This window comes from Mesoplodon mirus (genome assembly GCF_964341445.2).
Source record: "Mesoplodon mirus genome assembly, chromosome: X".
Lineage (NCBI taxonomy): Eukaryota > Metazoa > Chordata > Mammalia > Artiodactyla > Ziphiidae > Mesoplodon > Mesoplodon mirus.
The window spans coordinates 99,134,383-99,161,143 of NC_138981.1; the positions used below are offsets into that span (position 1 = coordinate 99,134,383).

Sequence of the window (26,761 nt, forward strand, 5' to 3'; positions counted from 1 at the left end):
CAAAAAGATAAAAAGTTTTGGGAAGATGGAATTATGAAGTTGCCTGAAAAATGGCAAAAAGTAGTGGAACAAAAGAGTGAATATGTTGTTCAATAAAGTTCTTGGTGAAAATGAAAAATGTGTCTTTTATTTTTAATTAAAAACCGAAGGCACTTTTTGGCCAACCCATATTATCTCCATTTTATACTAAGGCACAGAGGTAATATGCTTAATATCACAAATGCTAGAATGTAAAACAGTGCTTGTTTTTAGGAGCAGGAATCAAGGAAATACAGTTATGACAACCACTGAAGTTCTTCTGATTCCTCCTTGCCAGTAATTATCCTGCAAATCAGTGACAGATTGACCTTTTCAAAATACTATGTGCAACTCATGACTCTTCTGTTGAAAAAACCTAACTTTCAGATTATGTCCAAATTTCTCTGCCTGGCATTCAAGGTTCTAGTTAATGGCCCCCTTTACTTATGCAGCATTATCTTCCATAACTCTTGGAAAAATAGATAACCTACCTGATAGCTCAACCACAAACTGGAGGATGAGCAGCATTAGGGATGACAAATACAAGACCTAAATTCCTCCACTGTCTCTCCTATGACTTATGACAACTATCACTAATCTACCAAGGTGCTCTTTCCAGCTGATTCCAGACATAGTCTCAATATACTTTCAATCCAATGTCCCAGATAGCCACTGAATAGAGTTGGCATGTGTGAATAAACCTATTTGCCATCCGTAGGCATGATGTCACTGACGACACTTGTTCTTGTTCTACTTCAACAAAAGAGTGACATTTAGACAGTTGGACACCAGGACCCCAAGATGGCATCAGGCATACTAGTGAAGGCGAAGAAACTCATGGATGTCAAAACAGGAGAGCTGCCCAAGCTTGATACTGATGCAGGATTTCACCCCTAAAGGCACTGCTGGAGAGCTTCAAAGAGGTTACTACGAGTATTACAAGTATGTCACTGGAGTTTCCATGCTTATGTGCTTTTCAACTACTGCCTTTCTTACAAGGAACTCAAACATGAGCAGTTATGCAAGTACCACTGAAAAGGAGGACGCAGTCTGCATTCCTGACCATGACCTTCTTTGCCCAGCAGCCCTGATCTTTGCCGAATCCTTTCATATCCTAATTGAGAATTAACATCTGAAAAAAGATGACTAGTAGGGACTTCCCTGCTGGTGCAGTGGTTAAGAATTCGCCTGCCAGTGCAGAGGACACGGGTTCGAGCCCTGGTCCAGGAAGATCCCACATGCCACGGAGCAACTAAGCCCGTGTGCCACAACTACTGAGCCTGCAATCTAGAGCCCGCAAGCCACAACTACTGAGCCCGTGTGCCACAACTACTGAAGCCCAGGCACCAATAGCCCATGTTCCGCAATGAGAAGCCACCTCAGTGAGTAGCCCCCACTCGCCGCAACTAGAGAAAGCCCGTGCACAGCAACGAAGACCCAACACAGCCAAAAATAAATAAATAAAATAAATAAATTTATTTAAAAAATAGATGACTGGTAGAAAAACAAAAAACAAAAGAATGACATTTTAGTGAATAATAAGCTAATATTTATTAGTGTATACTCTGTGGCAAGTGCTGTTCTAAGCACTTTATATTATTAAATAATTCAGTAGTTATAATAATCCTATGAAGGAAGATACTACTAGAGTCATCTGAGATTAAAAAAACCAATAAGCTCAGTAAGATTAGATAATTTGCCAAAGTCACTCAGTTAGTAGATATCTAAGTAAGGACTGGAACCAAAGTGGTTTGATTTCTGAGGTCAAAGCTCTTAACCACTATGCTATACTCTCATCCCTAAATCCTAAATGATTAGTAGGGATTTTTCAGGAATAAAAGAATGGGTAGCTAGTAACGAGTGAATTGTGGCAGGTAATAAAACTTAGAGAAGTAGGTAAGGATGGCCGTGACGTTTTTTAAAAGTCCGAATTTTATGTAATTGATAATGGGAAGCCAATAAAGAATTTTAAGCCAGGGATTTCTCTAAGGACTGTGAAACTAGAGAAAGGGGGACCATTAAGAAGTTATTACAATTGCCCAGACAAGAAAGAATGAGGGTTCCAACAAAAGCAAGGGCAGTAGATATGGAGAAGAGGTAATGAATTGGAGAAAGATGCATAATTAGCATCCTGGTGACCAATAAGGTAAGAAGAAAGAAAGAGAGCAAGATCAAGGAGGACTGAGGTATAGAGCTCAGAGAATTAGGTGGGTAATACCACTACTAACTAAAAAAAGAACAGAGAGGATGAGCAAGTTCCATGGTGGTGGGGCAGGAGGGGGAGACATATTGATTTGAAATACATGGCATCCAGACAATTAAAAACACAGGTACAGAGAACAGGAAAAAAAAGTTATGAGATGTAACTTTAGACCCAGGAGAATATGAGACATATGGACTCATAAAAGCTTCAGAGAGGGTAACAAAAGATGAGACCCCTAAAAACAAGCAGAAGAAAAATCAGAAGAAAAGTTAGCCAGGAGCATCAAAAAGAAAAAAGAAGGGCTTCCCTGGTGGCGCAGTGGTTGAGAGTCCACCTGCCGATGCAGGGGACACGGGTTCGTGCCCCGGTCTGGGAGGATCCCACGTGCCTCAGAGCGGCTGGGCCCGTGAGCCATGGCCACTGAGCCTGCGCGTCCGGAGCCTGTGCTCCGCAACGGGAGAGGCCACAACAGCGAGAGGCCTGCGTACCGCAAAAAAAAAAAAAAAAAAAAAGAAAAAAAAAAAAGAAAAAAGAAGACTCAGGGAAGGAAAATCAGGCAGAAACCAAGCAAGGAGTTTTGAGAAGAAAGATGTGGTCATCACTGTCAAATGCTACACTAGATTTTGCCATTAGTAGGTACATGTTAGGCTCTAGTGAGGGGCTATTTCAATGGAGAAATGGAGGTAAAAGACAGACTGCAGTGGGTTAAGGAGTGATCGGAAACTGCAGATCTAGAAATGGCAAGTTTGGCCCTAGAAGAAAACAAAGAGATAAGGCAACAGCTGAAAGGGGAATCAGGGATAATGGTAGAGGCCTGAGCACATTTATAAGATGGAAGGTAAAGAGAAAGGACATAGAAGAGTGAATGGATAATTGATAAAGGAAAGAAACAGAGGATGATACAGTCGAGAACTTAGATAATGAGACTTGTATTATTGTTACTCAACAGCTGTTCTAATTTAAAATATCCATTATATGGCTTCCCTGGTGGCGCAGTGGTTGGGAGTCCGCCTGCCGATGCAGGGGACACGGGTTTGTGCCCCGGTCCGGGAGGATCCCACATGCCGTGGAGCGGCTAGGCCCCTGAGCCATGGCCGCTGAGCCTGCACATCCAGAGCCTGTGCTCTGCAGTGGGAGAGGCCACAACAGTGAGAGGCCCGTGTACCGCAAAAAAAATAAAAAATTAAAAAATAAAATATCCATTATACATGAAAACTTAGGAAGATACTTAGTTTTGCATTACTGCACATATTTAAAGGTCCTAAAATCCAAATCTGAATATATACATAGATTTTTAAATATTCTATAAGTCCAACTTCTTACTAATTCAACTCAGCTGTCCTCAGTTAACATTAGTTGGAATAACTGAAGTTTTATTATATCTAAATTCAAATACTACAATAAAGGCGTGTTCAGAAACACAAAGATCAGTTCATCTCTGAAGCTTATATTAATTTCACAGAAGGGACAGTACTTGTGCACAAACTCTGACTCAGAACAAATCAGGTTATTTCACAAGCCCAGTTGGCTTCCCTATTCCAGTATAAAATTAACCATGGTCAGGGAAAATATACAAAAATATTTTCCTTGGGGTTAGCCATTAAATTAAAATATTGTACTATATTTATGAAATCAGATATGTATTTTAAGAGTCATTATAATGTTTTATCACAAAGGTAGTGAGATACATTTGATGACAAATATATATGGCATTTAAATAAATCAAATAATCCTTAAAACTAATTTGGTATAGTTATTCTGATGTTTTTTAACTTTATTTAGAAATGAATCATCAAATGCATTTAGAAATTTGTGTTGTCATTCTTACAAGAAATTAAAGCTACTAATTTACATTGAACATTATCCAAAAAAAGGTTAGATTTTCATACTTTGTTGTATATCTTATTCAAATGATATTAATAAATTTCTGTAAAAGATTTTTAATAAAGTAATATATTTTTTGGAATACCTTTACTTTGAGAAATGCAGTGATTTTACTTCAGCAACAATGACATTAAATTTTATTTACTAGAATAGTAATCTACACAAGAGCGGCCGGGAGTCTAAAAGAGTTAATATAACTCTCCTACAATGACTTACTTATATAATCTGACCTAAATTATCTTCTTACTCACATACTCTGGCCAATTATGTTGAAACTTTTTAAAATTTAGTTTCAGGGGCTTACCTGAAAAATATACCTCCCAAAATCAGTCCTAGCAACTATGAAACTGGAGAGCTAGATTTCACACACACACACACACAAACACACTTTCAATAAATCTTCTAAATAACAGCATCATGAATAATTTACCATGGGATACAAACAAAGTAATCCTGTGGTTCAGTCATTTATATATGTTAGGATAAAGTTGCACAAAAGGTCTGTATGTTTCATAACAAAGCAAAGCTAAAGGAGCCATCACTGAGTGAGCTTAGTGATAATCCGATATATATCTCTAGAGTAGTATGCTTTAACTATAAATCCAAATTAAGTTCAATACTATTATCTTATGAATAAGCCTTTTTATTCTTGAGATAAGTGATTAAGAGAAATTTTCTTTTTGAAAGAAAGATACTTCATAGATAATATTTTAATCATGAAAATACTGTCAAATCTGAATAACCATTTTGACTTCACTTAAGAGAGTAGTATCTCAGTTTTATAATTTTTTTTTAACACCTTTGGAAAAAAAATTGTTGACTATATTTTTACAGTGTCCTAACACTGACATCTTCTGACTATTGAGGAGAACTACATGTCTCCTTAAAACATTTCCCAGTTACTGAAGCTTATCTTTGCACCTACTTTATTAACTATAGTAGAAATTAACATTTGTTGAATGATGATTATGGACTCTTCAAATATTATCTCCTTTGATCTCTTAGCAACTTATAAAACAGCAATATTATGGAAGGTATACTAAGCCATAAAAAATAAAATATCAACAAATGATACTATTAAATCAAATAACTATTTTTTAAAGGTTCACTGAAGCTTCTATTAAGCCTTTACTGAGAAGTTTACTTGAGTTACAATAAAATATTTAAAAGACAATAAAACTGTATTTATCTGAAAGTGTGTTCATTTGATATTAGGCTATCCACAGCAGATCAACAGGCAGCATAGCATAGGTTCTCGGTTCAAGTCTTGACTCAGCTGTTTATTAGCTAAGTGGCTTGAAGCATTTTACTTAGCCTCTCTGTGCCTTAATTTCCCCATCTATAAAATAGGAATGACAATAAACTTACTTCTTACTAAGTGCCATGTAATTATTTTGAAAAACAGTCAGAATTTGTATGCTTTTACTATACTAATAGATCAAATAAATATCAAATCTCTTTTATTAGTTAGAAATACTAAAATTTCTACCACATCATCAGTTATTCATCAAGTTTTATCTGTTAACAAATTTTCTTTAGTGAGTTTGTTCAAGTGCCATAAACTAAAAGAAGGGACTTACAAATTAATAAATGCCAGAATGCAAATATAACTGAAGATTTGTAAAGGGTACTGACCAGGGTTCTGCTAAGAATGTCTTTCCTTTTTTCCCTATGTCTTTTATTTCTTCATTATCCCTCATATTGACCAGGTAACATAAGGCTCATTAAAAGGATTAATTATTTGTTGAAGGAGTAAACGTATCACAGACTAGGACATATAACATTTTTGTTTTGGTCATATACTACTTCCAAATGTATGTTACACTCCCATAATAAGGAAACTGATCAATGTGCAGAGACCCACTTTTACCAAACTGAGAAAAGCATGAAATATAATCCTATTTATTAGTGATATAAACTTCAAATTACCTATAATTTAACCTAGAACTATGTATTTAGATATGTATTTATTATTAGGTAAAAATTAGGTTTTGGGAAATAGAAAAGGTCCACAAAAACAGTAAAATTTGCTATGCACAGAGCAGGAGCTTGGTTGCACTGAGTCAGAAATTCCAATAACAAATTCTAACTAGTATTGAAGATTACTCCAGTTCTAATGACTGGCCACTACAAATACAGCAGACCTTAATCACAAATTAGACAATATTACAATATTTACAAAGGTGTACACAATGAATTTCATTAAAACCCTTCTAACTAGAAATTTGAGATAATTCAGATGGTCTGAGCTTTTAATTTATCTAAGATAAAATGCCATCCTAAGAAATATATTAAGGTAATAAGAAAAGAAAATGGGAGGAAATGCTTTCAGGCATTTTTAGAATCATGTAAATAGCATTTATTTACATAGAAACAGTTAAATGCTAACTGTAAAAATGTGTCAACTCTTTACTGAAACAGATCCAATGAAAGACCTTTTTTGGGCAATTCTTTTAAAATACTGTTACATATTGCTACAACTAGCAGTGTAGCAAACATTCATGTTTCTTGTAAAGTATCTGGCAAATCACAATTCACACTGACCTACTCTTAATTATTTTGAATTACTGAAATTTTATGGAAATAACTGGCTCATATATGTATACCACATACATGTAGGAAATCAAGATTAAATAACACATCTACTATATCTAACTAGAGAGTTATATTCTGTCATATTAATGTAAAACAAAATGGATAAAATCAAAACTAATAATTACAGAGTAAATTTTAAAACTTAATAAAGTACCTTGAAATATTCTTTTCTAATCTGTTTGCTCCGCCTCCTTTCTTCACTCTGCCAGATTATAGGCTGAGATTCTGGCCACTGTTGTTCATCTATTTGATCCTTTTGACTTTCTAAGGGCTGTAATAAAATAATTTCTTTTAACTAAATAAATGAGAACAAAATATTAGATACAACAGTAATTTAATTTCTTCTTACCTGCCATGTGAGGGGTGATAATGGTGAATTAACTTCATCTGCTGAGACACTAAAAAATTAAAGATGCCTTAATATGTGTATCTTAAGACATAGTCAGAACACAAATAGGATATTTATTATATTAAAATCATTACCAAAAACTAAAAAAAAAATAATAATTTCTTTAGATGATCTGTATGAAACTTCAAGTGGCCTAATATACATATAATTGGGGTTCCAGAATAATATAACTCAGGTGACAGAAAAGATAGTTAAAGATAAATAAAGACCACAAATTTTCAAATTTCATGAAAACAATAAACCCATAAACTTGAGCTCAATGAACTCCAAGCAAAAGAAATATGAAGAAAACTACAACAATATACATCATAATCAAATTAAAAGCAAATGATAAAGAGAAAATGTAAAAAGCAGCCAGAGAAAAAAGACACAATAGGTCCAGTGAAACGAATACTGACAACAGAGTTCCCACAGGAAACAATGCAATCCAGAAGACAGTAGAAAAACCTCTTTAAGGTACCAAAAGAAAACAGAAGTATCAACCTAGAATTTTATATTAGCAAAGATATCTTTCAAAAATGAAGGTGAAATAAAGACTTTTTTTTTTTATTTTGGCTGTGCTGCACAACTTGTGGGATCTGAGCTCTCTGACCAGGGATTGAACCCAGGGCCACAGCAGTGAGAGTGCCAAGTCCTAACCACTGGATCGCCAGAAAACCCCCAAGACTTTTTTTTTTTTTTGTGGTACGCGGGCCTCTCACTGTTGTGGCCTCTCCCGTTGCGGAGCATAGGCTCCGGACGTGCAGGCTCAGTGGCCATGGCTCACGGGCCCAGCCACTCCACAGCATGTGGGATCTTCCCGGACCGGGGGCATGAACCCGTGTCCCCTGCATCGGCAGGCGGACTCTCAACCACTGCGCCACCAGGGAAGCCCAAGACTTTTTTAAACATTACAGACCAGCAGTAAAAGTAATGTTAAAATATCTCTTTCAGGTAGAAGGAAAATGATATACATGGAAATACAGAGCTATACAAAGGAACAAAGGAGATGGTAACTAAAGGGGTAAAGGGGTAAAGATAAAAGACATTATTCGGATTATTTAAATCTCTTTAAAGAAACAATTGACTATTTAGAGCCAGAATAATAACAACGTAATATGTAACACAGAAGTAAAATGTATGGCAACAATACCACAAAGGCCAGGAGGGAAGAAACAGAAGTATACTCTTGGAAGGTTCTTATAGGACATATAAAATGACATAATAGCACTTGAAGGTAGACTGTAATAAGCTAAATACTATACTTTAAACCCTAAAACAATCACTAACATAACAACAAGTTGTAGCTAAATAAGCCCGCAAAGGAGATAAATAGGAATTTAAAAATATAATTCTAAAGACAGGAGAAAAAGAGGAAAGATGGCTACAAAGAATGGATAAGATAAAAATTAAACACACAATAATACAGTAGAATTAAATCCATGAATACCAATAGTTCCAATTAAATATTAACAATCTTTTTTTTTTTTTTTTTTTTTTTTTTTTTTTTTTTTTTGCTGTACGCGGGCCTCTCACTGTTGTGGCCTCTCCCGTTGCGGAGCACAGGCTCCAGACGCACAGGCCCAGCGGCCATGGCTCACGGGCCCAGCCGCTCCACGGCATATGGGATCCTCCCAGACCGGGGCACGAACCCGTATCCCCTGCATCGGCAGGCGGACTCTCAACCACTGCGCCACCAGGGAGGCCCTAAATATTAACAATCTTAACACCACAATTAAAAGTCTGATTGTCAGATTTGATAGAAAAGGAAGATACTACCATATGCTAACAACAAGAAACTCACTTTCTCCATAAAGACACAGATAGGTTAAAAATAAAAGGAAGAAGAAAGATATATCATGTTAACACTAATCAAAGGAAAGCTGAGGTGACTGTATAATATCAGAAAAGTACACTTCAGAGCAAAGAATATAACCAAGAATATTTAAAAAGTCATTTTATAATGACAAAGGTATAAATTCACCAAAAGGACATTATAATCCTAAACATTTATGCATCTAATAACAGCTTCAGAATATATGAAGGAAAAATGAAAGAACTTTAAAGAGAAAGACAAATCTACATTTAGTGTTGGAGATTTCAAATAGTCTTCTCTTAATAACTGATAAAACCAACATTGTAGTGTGCCCAGGTGGTGGTGGGGTGGTAAAGACAAGAAATGAACAAATAAAGAAGTATATATTGAGAATGTCAGATGGTAAAAAAGTATATATTTACAATGTCAGACGGAATTAAGTTCTGTGAGAAAAATAAAGCAAGGTCTGGGAAAAGGGACAAAGGAGTGGAGGACACATGCTCTTTTATATAAGTTGTTCAGGTAATCCCTTGCTGATGAAGTGAAATCTGAGCAGAAATGTGAAGACAGGGGAATAAGCCATATGGTTATCTGAGAGGAAATCATTCCAGGCAGAGGCAAAAGCTTTGAAGGGGTGGGAAATGCTTGGAGTATTGGGAGTCAGCAAGGAGGCCAGTATAACCAGAGAAGAACTAAACAGCAGGAAGAGCGTGGCAAGAGGAATACAGTAGGGAGCCAAATAATGTAGAGGTTCACAAGTCCTTAAAGGACTCTAGTTTTTACTCTGAATGAAATGGGAGGTCATTAGAGAATTCTGAAGAATGACATGATCTGACTTACATTTTAAAAATACCAATCTGATATATTTTTTTGAAAACAGACTAAAGGAAAGCAAGGGCAGAAAGGAGACCTGTTACCAGGCTGTTATAACTGAAGTAAGAGATTGCTAGGGCTAGGGTGGTAGGCATGGAGGTGGTAAGACATGATCAGATTCTGGGCATATTTTGAAGGCAGAGTCAACAAGATTTGGTAAAGGATTAGTTATGGGGTGTGAAAGAAAATTACAAGTTAAGGATGACTCTGAGGTTTTTGAGCTGAGCAACTAGAAAGATGGAGTTGACATTTTCTGAAATGGGGAAAAAGGCAGGAAGAGCAAGTTTAGAGGTACAAAGAGAAAGATTAAGAGTGTTATTTTGGAAAGTTAAGTTTCATATGCCTATTATACATCCAAGTGGAGGTGCTGAGTAGGTAACAGGTAATACAACTCTGTAGTGTGTATGTACATACATACACACGTGTACATGCAAATGTTCATGCACATATATAGAAAATTGGTTTAAAGGGGAAAATACCAAAATATTAAGACTTCTCATCTCTGGGGAGTAGGATAATAGATGATATTTATTTTTTCTTTGTGATAAAATTTTCCTATTTTTTTAACAATAAAGCTACATTATTCTTATAATCAGGAAAAAACTAAAAGATTTTTCATTTTTTTTAAAGAAGAAATTGGTGATTGTTCTGAAAATGAGAAAAGTGGAAGTAATAATTCTGTAAAAAAAAAAAAAAAAAAAAAAGGCCAGGATTGAATATCACAGTTTTGAAGTTTGGGTAGCTGGGGCTTTCTCAAGAGAATGTTATAAACCTGGTGAGAAAGCTTAAGACAGAAATGAAAGGAACTGAGAAAGAAGGTAATAACAGAAAGTTCAAGGACAAGAAAATATGTAAGATAAAGAATCAGTATTCAAAAAGGGAGAGGAGTGGGTTAAATCCAGTTAAATGAAATCACAGATGACACAGATGAATGTTTCTAGACTTGGGTATGAAAAATTATCTTATGCCTGAACTGAATTCTAAAAGCCTAAGTGAAAAATGGAAGAAGAAAGGGTAATCTCAGCAGAGATACCAGGATATAGAACACAGAGATGTGAAACTATTTTGTAATAAAGAAAAGAGTACTACTGTTCCTAGCCAGAAAAAGTGCCAGTGGAACAGTACATTGGATGAGGCTCTCAAGCTAGGCAGAAATTCACTTCAATCTTGTGGGTTAAGCCAAACATTTTAAGCTTTATCCTAAAAGTTAGAAAGAACTATTAGAAGATAATAGATGGGAGTCACATAGTCAGGCTTGTGTTTTAGACCATCACTCTTACACCACCAGTACAGAAAACAGATTTAAAGGTAGGCCAAACTCAAGAAAGGAGATATGTCTGGGGCCTGTTGCAGTGGTCCAGGTGGAAAAGACGGGGCCTGAACCAACACAACTGTAATAGGAATGGAGAGATTGGGACAGACGCAAATAATGTTAAGATGCTATAGTTTTGTGTGACTGAATGGATTGGGAAGGGTGCATAAGAGAAAGGAATTTCCAATTATTCCAAAGTTGACTATATAAATAGTGGCACATTCACTCAGGCAAACTATACAAGAGAAGAAACAGATTTGGGAAAAGTAAGTTCAGTTTAGACTGTGAGGTAGGTTAGGAATACATATCAGTGAAATGTATGCATCTGGAGCAAGGAAAGTGCTCTTGTTGCCATATATTAAGACTTGGGGTTCTGGAGACAGACAACCTGGTTTTAAATCCTCACTGTACCATTTACTAGCTGTGTGACCTTGAACAAGCTAAGGTAATTTCTGAGCCTCAGTTTCTCACCTATAAAATGGGGATGACAATAGTAACAATAACTCAGTTATTTTTTTTTCATAGAGTTATTATGAGGATTAAATTACATCATATATCTAAAGCATTAAAAACAGTATACATACAACAAGCATTCAACAAATGTTAATTCTCTCTGTGTGTTCTTCTGTACCTACGCCCTAGCCTTGGACTTTTTCACTCCCAGAGGAATGACTCAGGAATTGAGTCTGATGCAAATTTTCAAACCACCAAAAAGAATAAATAGAAACTTTCGAGGTCTTCTAGTTCTCTGGAATTCATATATGTGGATTAGACTACATATTCATATAGAAGAATTTAATAAAACCCGATTGAAAGGAAATAAAAATGACCCAAAACCTATGGAATGCAACAAAAGCAGTTCTAAGAGGGTAGTTTAGAGCAATACAATCCTACCTCAAGAAATGAGAAAAATCTCAAATAAACAACCTAACCTTACACCAAAAGCAACTATAGAAAGAACAAACAAAATCCAAAGTTAGTAGAAGGAGAGAAATCATAAACATCAGAGGAGAAAAAAATGAAACAGAAATGAAGAAAATAATAGTAAAGATCAAAAAAACTAAAAGCTGGTTCTTTGAGCTGGTTCTTCTTTAAACAAAATTGATAAATCTTTAGCCAGATTCATCAAGAAAAAAAGGGAGAGGACTCAAATCAGTAAAAGTGGAAATGAAAACGGAGAAGTTACAACTGACACCACAGAAATACAAATGATCGTAAGAGAGTACTACAAGCAACTATATGCCAACAAAATGGACAACCTGAAGGAAATGGAAAAATTCTTAGAAAAGTACAACCTTCCAAGACTGAACCAAGAAGAAATAGAAAATATGAACAGACCAATCACAAGTAATGAAATTGAAACTGTGGTTAAAAATCTTCCAACAAACAAAAGCCCAGGACCATGGTTTCACAGGTGAATTCTATCAAACATCTAGAGAAGAGTTAACACCTATCCTTCTCGAACTCTTCCAAAAAATTGCAGAGGGTGGAACACTCCCAAACTCATTCTACAAGGCTACCATCACCCTGATACCAAAACCAGACAAATATATCACACAAAAAAGAAAACTACAGGCCAATATCACTGATGAACACAGGCGCAAAAATCCTCCACGAAACACTACCAAACAGAATCCAACAACACATTGAAAGGATCATACGCCATGATCAAGTGGGATTTATTCCAGGGATGCAAGGATTCTTCAATATAAGCAAATCAATCAATGTGATACACCATATTAAAAAATTAAAGAATAAAGCCAGGGCTTCCCCGGTGGCGCAGTGGTTGAGAGTCCACCTGCCGATGCAGGGGACATGGGTTCGTGCCCCAGTCCGGGAAGATCCCACATGCCGTGGAGCGGCTGGGCCCGTAAGCCATGGCCGCTGAGCCTGTGCGTCCGGAGCCTGTGCTTCGCAACGGGAGAGGCCACAACAGTGAGAGGCCCACGTACCGAAAAAAGAAAACAAAAAAACCCCCATATGATCATCTCAATAGATGCAGAAAAAGCTTTTGATAAAATTCAACACCCATTTATGATAAAAACTCTCCAGAAAGTGGGCATAGAGGGAATCTACCTCAACATAATAAAGGCCATATATGACAAACCCACAGCAAACATTATTCTCAATGGTGAAAAACTGAAAGCATTTCCTCTAAGATCAGGAACAAGGCAAGGATGTCCATTCTTCCCACAATTATTCAACATAGTTTTGGAAGTCCTAGCCATGGCAATCAGAGAAAAAGAAATAAAAGGAATCCAAATCGGAAAAGAAGAAGTAAAACTGTCACTGCAGATGACATGATACCATACATAGAAAATCCTAAAGATGCCACAAGAAAACTACTAGAGTTAATCAATGAATTTGGTAAAGTTGCAGGATACAAAATTAATACACAGCAATCTCTTGCATTCCTATACACTAACAACAAAGGACAGAAAGAGAAATTAAGGAAACAATCCCATTTACCACTGCAACAAAAAGAATAAAATACCTAGGAATAAACCTACCTAAGGAGACAAAAGACATGTATGCAGAAAACTATAAGACAGAAAGAAATCAAAGACAACACAAACAGGTGGAGAGATATACCATGTTCTTGGATTGGAAGAATCAACATTGTGAAAATGACTATACTGCCCAAATCAAACTACAGATTCAATACAATCCCTATCAAATTACCAATGGCATTTTTCACAGGACTGGAACAAAAAATTTTACAATTTGTATGGAAACACAAAAGACCCCAAATAGCCATAGCAATATCGAGAAAGAAAAACGGAGCTGCAGGAATCAGGCTCCCGGACTTCGGACTATCCTACAAAGCTACAGTAATCAAGATAGTATGGTACTGGCACAAAAATGGAAATATAGATCAATGGAACAGGATAGAAAGCCCACAGATAAACCCATGCACATAAGGTCACCTTATTTTTGATAAAGGAGGCAAGAATATACAATGGAGAAAAGACAGCCTCTTCAATAAATGGTGCTGGGAAAACTGGACAGCTACATGTAAAAGAATGAAGTTAGAACACTCCCTAACACCATACACAAAAATAAATTCAAAATGGATTAAAGTCCTCAATGTAAGGCCAGACACTATAAAACTCTTAGAGGAAAACCTAGGCAGAACACTCTATAACATAAATCACAGTACGGCAAGATCCTTTTTGACCCACCTCCTAGAGAAATGGAAATAAGAACAAAAATAAACAAATGGAACCTAATGAAACTTAAAACCTTTTGCACAGCAAAGGAAACCATAAACAAGACGAAAAGACAACCCTCAGAATGGGAGAAAATATTTGCAAATGAAGCAACTGACAAAGGATTAATCTCCAAAATACACAAGCAGCTCATGCAGCTCAATATCAAAAAAACAAACAACCCAATCCCAAAATGTGCAGAAGACCTAAATAGACATTGCTCCAAAGAAGATATACAGATTGCCAACAAACACATGAAAGGATGCTCAACATCACTAATCATTAGAGAAATGTAAATCAAAACTACAATGAGGTATCACCTCACACCAGTCAGAATGGCCATGATCAAAAAAATCTACAAACAGTAAATGCTGGAGAGGGTGTGGAGAAAAGGGAATCCTCTTGCACTGTTGGTGGGAATGTAAACTGTTACAGCCACTATGGAGAACAGTATGGATGTTCCTTAAAAGACTAAAAATAGAACTACCATATGATCCAGCAATCCCACTCCTGGGCATACCCAGAGAAAACCATAATTCAAAAAGACACATGCACCCCAATGTTCACTGAAACACTATTTACAATAGCCAGGTCATGGATGCAACTTAAATGCCCATCAACAGATGAATGAATAAAGATGTTGTACATATATACAATGGAATATTACTCAGCCATAAAAAGGAATAAAATTGGGTCATTTGTAGAGACATGGATGGACCTAGAGAGTGTCATACAGAGTGAAGCTAGAAAGAGAAAAGCAAATATAGTATAGCAACACATATATGTGGAATCTAGAAATATGGTATAGATGATTGTATTTGCAAAGCAGAAATAGAGACACAGATGTAGAGGACAAATGTATGGATACACAGGGGGAAAGGGGTGGGGTGGGAGGAATTGGGAGACTGGGATTGACAAATATACGTTATTGATACTATGTATAAAATAGACAACTGATGGGAACATACTGTATAGCACAGGGAACTCTACCTAATGCACTGAGGTAACCTAAATGGAAGGGAAGTCCAAAAGGGAGGGGATATCTGTATGTGTATGGCTGATTCATTTTGTTGTGCAGTGGAGGCTAAAACAACAGTGTAAAGCAACCATACTCCAATAAAATTAATTTAAAAAAAGAAAAAAGTAAACAATACATAGAGAATAAACGCAATCAATGATGAAACACATTATTCTTGACAGTAACAGTAATACGATATATGTTTGCTAAAGGGATAAATGAATCTGTCATCAAGAAAAAATGCAGGTATGAGTACAAAAAGATAAAATCAGCATTTTTGGATTTGTTTACATCAAAAGTCAATTAAACCTGTGCTGTATAACACATTTCTTTAAAAAAAAAGCACATTTCTTCTCTAAATTATCTAGTTATATTAAACTGATATCAATTATTCAATTAAAGCCCACATATAGGATCATTACTGTTAAAGGATCAACTTTCATTATAAAATATTAACTATAAGAACTAAGATATTTTTATACCTCTTTTCGCATTCCACAGTTTGTTTTGGCTTGTTTCTTGTGACAGAAGTTGAATGATTAAGAATCCTAGAAGTAAATCAACACATTAATTCCATAGTATATTAAAGAGAATAGTGTATATACATGATATAAAAGATGTCCATAAATAACTGCATCTGGTCCATGAAGATCTTTGCTAGAAAACAATATTTAAATGTTATTTAGATCAGATGCTCATAAGCCCACTGGCTATTATGACGGAATGAGGTTCACCAACTCTTCCATGCATCTTCTCTTATAAACCCTTTCTCAAGGCTTGGATATCTTCTATCCATGCTATTTCCCTGTGCATATCTAACTTTTGGCTGAGACAGAAGATAAAGAGATGCAGATTGTTTAGGTACCATCATAACTGATTTAGTTTTCCCAGGATAGCAAATGACAGGATCATGCTGATGTAATAATCATTTTGCCAAATGCCAATAAAACTTAATTCAAAATGCAAAGCCAGTGCTAAAGTTCAATTCTTTAAAAAAAACTCCACAAGTTTATTAAACTTTTAATAACCAAATGAAACAGTATTCGAAGAAAACCAAAAAAAAAAAAAAGAAAGAATGATAAACCACTGTATGAGGGAACTATTTGTCCATAATTTTATGTAATTCTAAGTGTTAATCTCAAAGTCAAAAGTAATGAATTATTAACTACCTTTCTTTAATATAAGTAACATATTTAAAAGTTCTTAATATTTATCCATTTAGTATAGATATAAATGTTATCTTAATTTTCAATTTTAAGTTTAGTTTTATAAGGAGTAGAATATCTGCCTTTTATTCAAAATAATATCATCAGATGTCAACTATCAAAAGAGCACACAGGAGAAAAGAAATTCCAAATTAAAGCTACATATTAACTATTAAAACACATAATGAAATAAATATAAGTGGGTAATTCCAGAAAGATGGATAACATAAAGAAACCAATTTCCATTACCCCAGTTTCCTCACTAGCTTAGATCTAGTAGAGCCTCACCGGGAAGAAGTCCCAGTGAGGGGCAAAGGTCAACTATCACAAGCAAAGCAGTGTAGCTTTGCACCAAACAATTTCGAGATTACTGACACCTTTGTGTGGGCAGGCACTAAAATTGTACTGAATCCCCAAATGCAGAAGAATTTAGATAATAAATTATCTCAGACTATGAGAAAAAATTATATCATTAAAGAGTGATTTTTAAAAAAGGAAGTAGGGCTTCCCTGGTGGCGCAGTGGTTGAGAGTCCGCCTGCCGATGCAGGGGACACGACGGGTTCATGCCCCGGTTTGGGAAGATCCCACATGCCGCGGAGCGGCTGGGCCCGTGAGCCATGGCTGCTGAGCCTGCGCGTCCGGAGCCTGTGCTCCGCAACGGGAGAGGCCACAACAGTGAGAGGCCCGCATACAGCAAAAAAAAAAAAAAATTAAAAAATAAAAAAGGAAGTAAATCCTAAGAGTTCTCTTCACAAGGAAAAATGTTTTTCTATTTCTTTAGATCTGTATCTATATGAGATGATGGATGTTCACTAAACTGCTTGTGATAATCACTTCATGATGTATGTAAGTCAAATCATTATACCGAACACCTTAAACTTATACAATGCTGTATGTCAACTGTATCTCAATAAAACTGAAAGAGAAAAATATCTTAATTTAAAAAGGAGATATAGCAGTGTGAAGTATCCTGGGGGGCAATGTCAGAATTATTCCCTGGGAAGGGGAGGTCAAACTACAGTGCCCTTCACTGCAGTAAATTCTTAATTCTCCCCATACCATACTCACTAGTGTTGTGATTATTTATGTGTATAAGTCATATTGGAGCAGAAAGAAAAAAAGTTGAGATCTACTTACCTATAAAATATTTTTTATGTACTTGAAAATTCTCCTGTGAAAAATTTTGTATACAATTGATATTTAATATTTTACTCTGTGATACTCAAAGTTAAAATAAATGTCTGTTTTATCTAAATACCTCTTCTAGATTATTAAGACACTTCCCCAATCCAGGTACCAGTACTGAGTTTTAAGTAAAAGACTATATAATTCTATATAATTCAGCTGCATCAACCTGGCCCCTTAATACTTAAGGCGTCCACAAACTCTAGATACCTTGATGCACGTCCTGCTGCTCTGGTCCTCTGGAAGAGTTTTTCACTGAATGATGCTCTATAACATAAAGGTCTCCGTCTGTATTCACATTTCACGTACATCAACCAAACCAAAAGATGGAAGAAGTAAGATGTTTTGGGAGAGGATAGGGAAGTCATTAGTAAAGCAAGCAGAAAAGGAAGAATGGATAGATTTTAAGGGTTGAGAGAACTACCTGATTAGTTATAACAAGCTAGAGATTAACATGATGCTCCTCAAATTAGAGTTCACATGATCAGAAAAAAAAAATCACATGAAAAGGTAATGTACATAATTTCTATAATTCTAAACCAAAATAATAAACTGCTCAAAATCTGATTTTGTTTTCCATGATCCTTAATTAATTATACTTCAATATAACTTTTCATAATTACTTTTTAAAATTTAGCTATATCTCATAGTACTCAGAAGCACATGTTTGCACAGTAAGTAAAAATTCTCAGGACACACCTAAAAGCAAATAAAATAATTATTAAAAGTAAAGACATAATAGAAAATACTATAGAATAAGTTTGTAGGAATGAACATGCAATGGGAACCAGTCAACTGAAGCTATTCATTGCTTGCATGTATTATAATCCTTTCTTTAGGATGATAATCAAACAAATTTTAAGAAGCCAGTTAAACGTCTACTTAATCAGACATGTAATAAGAAAATCAGTATAAGAAGAGCAGTAACCACTTCTCTAATGTTAACATACATAAGTAGAGTTGGTGGAAATTTGAAGAATTGGCTAAGTAATTTACAGAGCAACATTATTTTAAGACAATAGTTTTTTATTTAGCTTCCCAAATTATAGTGAAGATAAAATTATGATTTGTGGAGACAAAATTATGATTTGTGGAATAGCTATTTTAATATAGACAAGTCATTGATTCAGGGGGACTTCAATACACTCAAATAAAGTAGAAATAATCCAATAGTTTGACAAAGGGGATAAAGATTAGCTTTTAAAAATTTAACAATAAACTGTCAATACAAAGTAGTTTAATCTGTGCATCTCAGACAAAGAAGGGGCAGTCTTCTAAATAACTAGGCTTCAGACTTTGAACACTTATGAGTTATCTACTTGATGGTTTATTTGGTGATCCTTTTCCCCACCCTTTTTGATTATTAATTCTGTGTGATATCTTCTTGTTACTTTCCTAGGATAGTTTCATCCACCAAGTACTAGTATAAACCTTCTTTAAGAATCACAGATATTTTAAAAAACAGTACGAACTAAACAAGTCAAAGCTGCTCTAAGAAAATCATCACTAAACTCAACATAAGCAATTTTTAAATTGCCTCTAATTTTGGAGTACATGCATGGCTTCTTTTAGCTGAGAGCTAACACTGCATTTACCTTTGACTAGTAGCTAGCTAAAGAGCAGTTAAATAGTAAGCATACAGTCAAAGTAGGAGTCTTAAGTGGTACTTCCTGATATACAAAGATAATCTTACCCCAGATAAATTATTTTAAATCAAGACTAACAATAAACAAACAAAAACATTACAATTATTATGTTAAAACTTCAAAAGAAATTTTACAACTCCTGGTTGACTTGCAATTTTAAATAGCATTTCAGATTCTTCATTAACAAAGTTGGAATCTAAAACAATACAGTGTGAAAGGGAAAAACTACAACCAGAGAAGGTATACAAACTCAAATCCTCTAAGGCATATATTCTTATACAAGATTACTTTTGACTTTTTGGACTCATTCAAATTTTAGTATTGTAACAGTAAACAAAAAATTTTAATTATCTACATCTAAGACATATAAGCAATAGCAACATATTTTAGAAGAAAGGATGAGATCATTTAATGGAGAAAACACTAGATTCAGCATAAGAAAATTCTGGGATCTAATTTAAATTGTCTACAGATTACAAATTTTAAAAGTAAAATGTACTCCTTACTTTATGAGCAGATATTATAAAATTTTAATGCCTTCAAAAATTAGACATAGTTATAACGTTAATGTCACTGCATATTAATATTTAATCCAAAAAGCTCTTATATTTGTATGCACTAACATCTGAAAAGGAGGATGAAGTAGAGAAACAGTTCAGAGAGGAATTAATTTTGTATAAATCTCAAAAAATAACAGAAATTATGTAGAGAGAACAAATTAACTAAATTAATGGTTCCTATTAGCTTTAAATTTGTTGATTTCATTTTCAAGCAATTAATTAACCAGTAACAGTATTACTGAGTACCTACTATGTACAAGGCAGTGCTAGGCGCTGCTTTGTACTGATTACAAAACTATCACAAAAACAAGACCTATGAAACATCATCTGATGTTGTATCTAGGCTAGAAAGAATAATTTGTCAGAGGGATAGATGAAAAACTAATACAACAATAGGAGAAAATTGAAAATATAGAAATGTTATATATGGCAATGTTAAAATCTAACATTATGCGCTCAAATGCTATTCTTAACACAATGAGAGAAATGGATATTGTTGTGGGTTCTTATAAAATCAGTATTCTCTGTCCATAAAGATAAATGCAATTTTTTCACCTGCCAAGTAGAGAGGTAGAAACTCAACTATTTTTTAAGCTACACAGAGCAGGTGGTGGCTTGCTTCATCAAACCTCTTAAACCAATGGGGAGATCAATACTTTAATTATACTGAAGGGGGAAAACACACACAACCTCATAAGTAGTCAATTTTTAAAAAGCCCAGTTAAAAATGAATCATAGGAAAAGATTAGAAGATAAGATTCACAGAAAAGGGTGACAGAAAGTTATGGCAGAAGAAAAATGTCAATTGAGAGTGAGGATACATTAGATATAGAAGGGATAAAGATGAGTGATATTTTCTAGTATGGTTTTCAATTCTATAAATGTAGTAGCAGTGCAAAAAAAGATACTGAGTGATTATTTTTAAAAAATAGTGGCCCCTAAAACCACACATCTGTCATTGAATAAATTTTAATAGTAATTATTTTTCAAAGCATCTTTGAAATGCCAGTATACTTTTTTAAGCTTCCCAAAACATGGTCATGTGATCCATAAACATTTACTGCTTTGAATAAGTAAAATGCTTAATAGTTATCCATGTTAAGTGCACCAAAATTATTCTTTTAATTTTCTCAAAACAAAAAAATCTCAGATATGCTTTATTATTTCAAAACTATAAATGCAGTACTCTCAGTACATGAAGATAGCAATAAAGCTGACCCTCAGCAGCACATAGAACTTTTTCTGTATTAAAAATGGACCTGCACTGATTTTACACTCATTAACGCAATGTCCTCCTCATTGCCAATAACACTCATTTGGAGAAAGCCCAGCCAGAGGGAGAAATGCTCCTTGACCAAGAAACAGACTAAAGTGAACCTGTGACTCTCAAATCGTCACACTGATTTAATCAACGATTATATAATTCAGTTCAATTTTAAGGAGTTTACACATATCCCAAAAAACTCAAAATCTGATAAAAAGCACATTATATACTTGTGACACATACTTGGAAAAAAATGCTCATAACATATCTAATGCTACTGTGAGCTAAGGTGAGTATCAACAATTATTATTCTTTAGCACCAGGAATAAAAAAGAGATACTAAAGCAATAATTAAATATAATGACTAGATGAGTATAAAGTATTATGTTAATTGTATATGTAACTTTATATTTCTCTAAGTATTTCCTATTGTCTTTTAGTAGTTAGTCCCTTGAAATAGATCTTAAAATGGTCCTATTGTTTACTGTTTATTTGATAATCTTTAAATACTCAGATTTAATGATTATAAAAGTTGCCCACTTAAATCTCATTATTGAAAAAGATACCTGTTCTTCTGCTCTTGCTGCAATAACTGAGCGGCTATTTTCCTCAAATCAGTTACTTCTTTCAAACCATCATCTTCTTCCTCGGCAAGTAATTGCTCTTTCCCAAGTCTGAAAGGTGACACAAACATGGTTATCCAAAGAGTAAGGCAGATGATATTTTATGCCAGCTTCCAAACGTAGAAACCATTTTTTATTTTTAATAGCATGTGAAAGCTAAAACCCTATAACGTCCTTGTATTTAAAATGTTAAAATAAGAAATAAAGAATATTTAAGGAATATAAAAACATATCTATCCTCTCAATAGGAAACGTGGCATAGTGGTTATATTAATATAATTAATGGCTAAAAGGTAAACTGCACCACCATTTTGTAATTTCTGAAATGTGTAATGGCCATAGTAATTTAACAATGCATATTCTCCATCTTGAGTGTAATAAGGACCACAGAGCTCTATTTGGCCTGTCTTTAGAGATAGAAAATGTTATGAAAATCTCTCATTTTATCAAGCCACTCTACTCTTATCAGTTTATTCATTTTGATTTTCAAAATCTCTATGTAAGATGTTTAAGTAGTGGAAATGCAAAATAGATTCAGACAGATTGGCAATTTGCCAAAAAAATACTCATTAAAATATATAGTTTTATCATTCAAAAAGAACAAAGAAATTTTAAAATTGTCCTCCAAACTCTAGTAATTTTACCCCAAAGGTATTTCATTTAAAAAATGGTACCAAGCCTAAGACTCTGTATCTTTACCATATCTTGCATGCCACTGGAGACTCTCAAGTATAGGCAACTGTCCTCATGAGACAAGGTGAGAAAGTAAGAGACGAATGAAATATAGGGTACAAGACAAAGCACTGTATCTCCTTATGGGGTACCAGAGATGATTAATTAATGACTGTTAAAAAGTTACCAATGAGGTCATTTGGGGGAAGCACAATGCAGAGAAAAGAGAAAAACTTGGGGATCAGAGAGAGAGAGCTAGGTTCACACCCAAGGTTCTAGTGGACACTAGCTAAGTAGTTCTAGACAAGAAACTTTAGCCTCTGAGCTTCACCTTCCTCACCTGTAAAAATGTGGACAATATCCACCCCACAGGATTTAGTGAAGATTAAGTAAGGAACATGGTAAAGCACATAGCACAGATTCTGGTATATGGTAGGTATTCAACAAATGTTCCTTCCTTCCTGCAGCTATGAAGTAACTTGAAGGAGTGACTGAAAAATGTGGTAGGTCATATTCCATCATTTCATAAGATAAATGATACAGAAAAGATCCAAAGTACAATTATTTTAATAAAATAGAGAAGTAAATACCCTTAAAATTACCATAACCAGTCTGATGAAACGGAAAGTGTATTAGACCAAGAGTCAGAACACCTGAGTTCCAGACATTTGAAACTCCAAGCCTCAGTATCCTTATTGGTCAAATTATGCCAATACCATCTGTTTTTTTTTTTTTTTTTTTTTTTTTCCGTACGCGGGCCTCTCACTGTTGTGGCCTCTCCCGTTGCGGAGCACAGGCTCCGGATGCGCAGGCTCAGCGGCCATGGCTCACGGGCCCAGCCGCTCCGCGGCATATGGGATCCTCCCAGACCGGGGCACGAACCCGTATCCCCTGCATCGGCAGGCGGACTCTCAACCACTGCGCCACCAGGGAGGCCCTACCATCTGTTTTAAAGAGTTGTTAGATAGCTCAAATGAGGCAATGTATGGGAAGGTACAGTATTCTTCAGTAATAAAAATAGGTGATATTATAATTACACTTATAGGGGAAAACAGTGTATATACTACACTCAACTTGTATGTTCAGTATAATTTTCAGTTTAATTGAGGAATGCAGACAGATGAAATATTCACAAATTAACTATCTGAACTTAACAGGTAAATGAACGAAAAAAATATTCGTTCAAGTAGAGATATCTAAAGAATATTTCAAGTATTAGTAAGTAACATTTCAATTTGAGAATTAGTGTGAGCTTACCTTTTTTCATCTCCCAATTCTTCATTTTTCTGAGATTTTTCAGGGCCTTTTTCTTTTCCCTTATATAAAAGAAAGTTATCATTTTCAAATGTATTGTTCACTTTTGTGAGATTAAGGAGAACATGTTATTGATACTTGTTCAAAGTTTTCTTTACCTTAAGGAAAGCGACAAATGATCCAATAGGTGCATCTCCCTGTTCAGGAACTGCTACATCATCTGTGTTGGGGTCAGTAAAATCATACACCTCCTGGTCTAAGTGGAGATTAATATTTATTAGAAAATATGAAGAGTAAACAGTATTCTCTGACACTGCAGTGCTTAGAAAAAAGTATATTTTCCCAATAAAAGAGTTGGCCAAAGATACTATAATTTTTTAAAGGCCATTTTTAATAAAATATTCATTTTAATAAGAGCTATGTACATGATATAAAAATAGCAGACACCATATGAATTACCTTTCTGAGAATCAGGTTTACTTCCTACTGAGTGACTGTCATTTCTTGATGTCTGCTCTCTATTTGATTCTGAGACTTGAGAATGAAGGCTGATTGTGTCGTCATCTGATGGCTGAACAGAATAAGCAAAAAGTAAAAATGAGGTGTTTTAAACATATGATAAGGATTAAGTTGCTTTAATATCACATCTTAAGTATAGAACATCTGATTTAAATCTCCAGTTTTCAAACCAAAAATTAATATGAGGTTTACTGTTCTGCTTTTTAAAACGTGCATGTCTTTTTTTCATCTGAAGTCATAAAATGCATGATGATCATATTTTTAAGCAAAAGAAATCAAGTGTGTGCAAGTGTCTCTCTATTTCAAAGCTCTAATAAAATTTTAAAATAAAACAGTTCAGCAATAGAGAAGACTCACTTCCGTTGTAGACAATCGTTTCTCTCCATTATCACTTCCAATTCCAGAGTCAGGGCCATGATTTTTATTTGGATAAAAATCTTCCATACTATGGAAATACAAATTCTAAGGGCAGTTAGGGTTTTCTTCTTAAATAGATAATACATAATTGACCTAAAATTTCCCTAGATAATACAGTCTTACACATTTTTGATATGTAGGATCCTTAAAGACATGAGGAGAAAAATATCAGATCATACAAAACACTTTATTCATGTCCCTCATGTAACATTTTTCTTTCATGTGCTCTGTTGTAAAAACTTAACAATAGCTTATTATTTCTCCTGAGATTCAGAAAAGCAGACAGCCCTGCTAGAAAATCATCTTGATAAAGACCTATTTTTATCAGTTTGACAAATTTCACCACAGAATGCTGAAATGTTTTTTAACTTTAATTCACAGTTTTTTCTTCATTATCTTTAAAAATATATTTTAGCTTTGTAAATAAGGCCCATTTAGTAATTAAGAAAAGAGAAAAAAGGCAAAAAAAAAGTCTGTGATGCATTGAATAAGCAATTGTTTTGGTGTGAGGATAGAGCTGTCCTTGCAAATTTCTGAATTACAGTATGCCACCTGGGTTGCAAATTATTTTTCACTTTAATTTGCAAATTTACTATACACTCTACACTGACCACTGATTATGTGCCAAGAATTGGGCTAGGTGCTTTAAAGGTAATACCTTATACATTCCTTGTGAAAACTCTAGCAGGTTATTGGTGCTTTCTCATTTTACAGAAGAGGAAAGTGAGGCCAGGAGAGGTTGAAAAAATTGCCCAATGACATGCAACTTGCAAATGGCAGTCTAAATTTGTTCCCAAGGTTATCTAACACTGAAGTCCCTGATCTTAATCACTATGCTATACTTCCTCCCCAAATACTGATTTTATACTTTTCAAAAGTATTCAACAAACTTGGGGAAGCAATTACCAAGTGTCAAGGCACTACGCTGAACACCTGAGATGAGATGAATTTTAAAATGTTTGGCTTCAAAGGGGTCTCAGCCCAGAGGGGAAGGGAGTATGTTTATATGTTTTGAAGAATATGACAAAGGTAAATATAAAGTGCTGTGAGAAAAGAGAGATTAACTAATTCTCCTTGGTAAGGTTAGGAAAGGCCTCATCCAAGAAAGTGGCATTTGAGATGAACCTTGAAGGATGAAAAGAGGCAACAATTGCTAGCATTTGTTGAGTGTCTACATTGTGTTAGATACTATGCCAGGTACACATAATATTTTATTTATAATCCTTACATTATACAATTTACGCATTATTTCTTTTTACAAATGAAGATAATACAGCTTATAAAAGTTAACTTCCCAAGGGGAAAAATTATGACATTTACTGAATATTATTCATTGAACTAGTTGCCAAGCACACATTTAATTCTCACAACAAGCTTATGAAGTGTGTATTGCTAACATTTTAAATAAAGAAACAGGCTCAGAGAGATTAAATAATTTACACAGCCCATAGAGGAATTAAGAGAGAGGTTAAACCATGATTAGAACTGAAATCCATCTGACTCCACTGCACAATAATACATCCATGTACTATACTAAAATACACTGGTGTATTCGTAATAGACAATAATAATAAGCTATTTGTTGAGGAATTATTATGGGTAAGACATTGTGTTAAGTACTCTATATACATTATTTCATTTAATCCTGACAGCATCCATATGGTTATTTCCCTTTTCACATATAATAAAGCTGAGAACCAGAGATATCATGACACAAGGACATACAGTTATTAAGGGTCGGAGAAGAGCTTCACAGGCATATTATGTCTGACTCCAAAAGCTGATGATAAGTATAGCTACTGTAATGCCTATGTAAAATAAAGAGTTCACAAAATAGTCAAGGCACGGAAAGTAGTAAGAACCATATAGCCAAGAACATGAGTGTGAAACTCAAAGTACGAGAACTTTCTAAGTAATTCAGTACCAGCTGTGAGAGATAAGCACACCCAAAAGCCAACTCATAAATAAACTCTATTGACCTGCACTGTCCAATACAGTAGCCACCAGTCATATATGGCTATTGAGCATCTGAAATGTGACTAGTCCAAATTGAGACATGCTATAAATGTAAAATACATACTAGATTTCAAAGATTTAAA

The 26,761-nt window shown here is 34.8% G+C and overlaps 1 protein-coding gene across 2 annotated transcripts in view; it reads right to left on the bottom strand.

Moving 5' to 3' along the window:
* The window catches only part of LRCH2 (leucine rich repeats and calponin homology domain containing 2), a 97,572-nt gene that overhangs the window by 23,738 nt on the left and 47,073 nt on the right, over positions 1-26,761 (bottom strand). The window contains exons 7-15 of one of the 2 annotated variants that reach the window (XM_082610679.1): positions 24,603-24,690; positions 24,186-24,297; positions 23,885-23,982; positions 23,730-23,788; positions 21,744-21,851; positions 17,918-17,974; positions 15,799-15,864; positions 7,050-7,098; positions 6,855-6,971 (exon numbers count right to left, since the gene is read on the bottom strand). In XM_082610679.1, coding sequence (XP_082466805.1) covers positions 6,855-6,971; positions 7,050-7,098; positions 15,799-15,864; positions 17,918-17,974; positions 21,744-21,851; positions 23,730-23,788; positions 23,885-23,982; positions 24,186-24,297; positions 24,603-24,690 — 754 coding nt within the window. The remainder of the gene's footprint in view (positions 1-6,854; positions 6,972-7,049; positions 7,099-15,798; positions 15,865-17,917; positions 17,975-21,743; positions 21,852-23,729; positions 23,789-23,884; positions 23,983-24,185; positions 24,298-24,602; positions 24,691-26,761) is intronic. The other variant, XM_082610680.1, reaches the window with a different exon arrangement.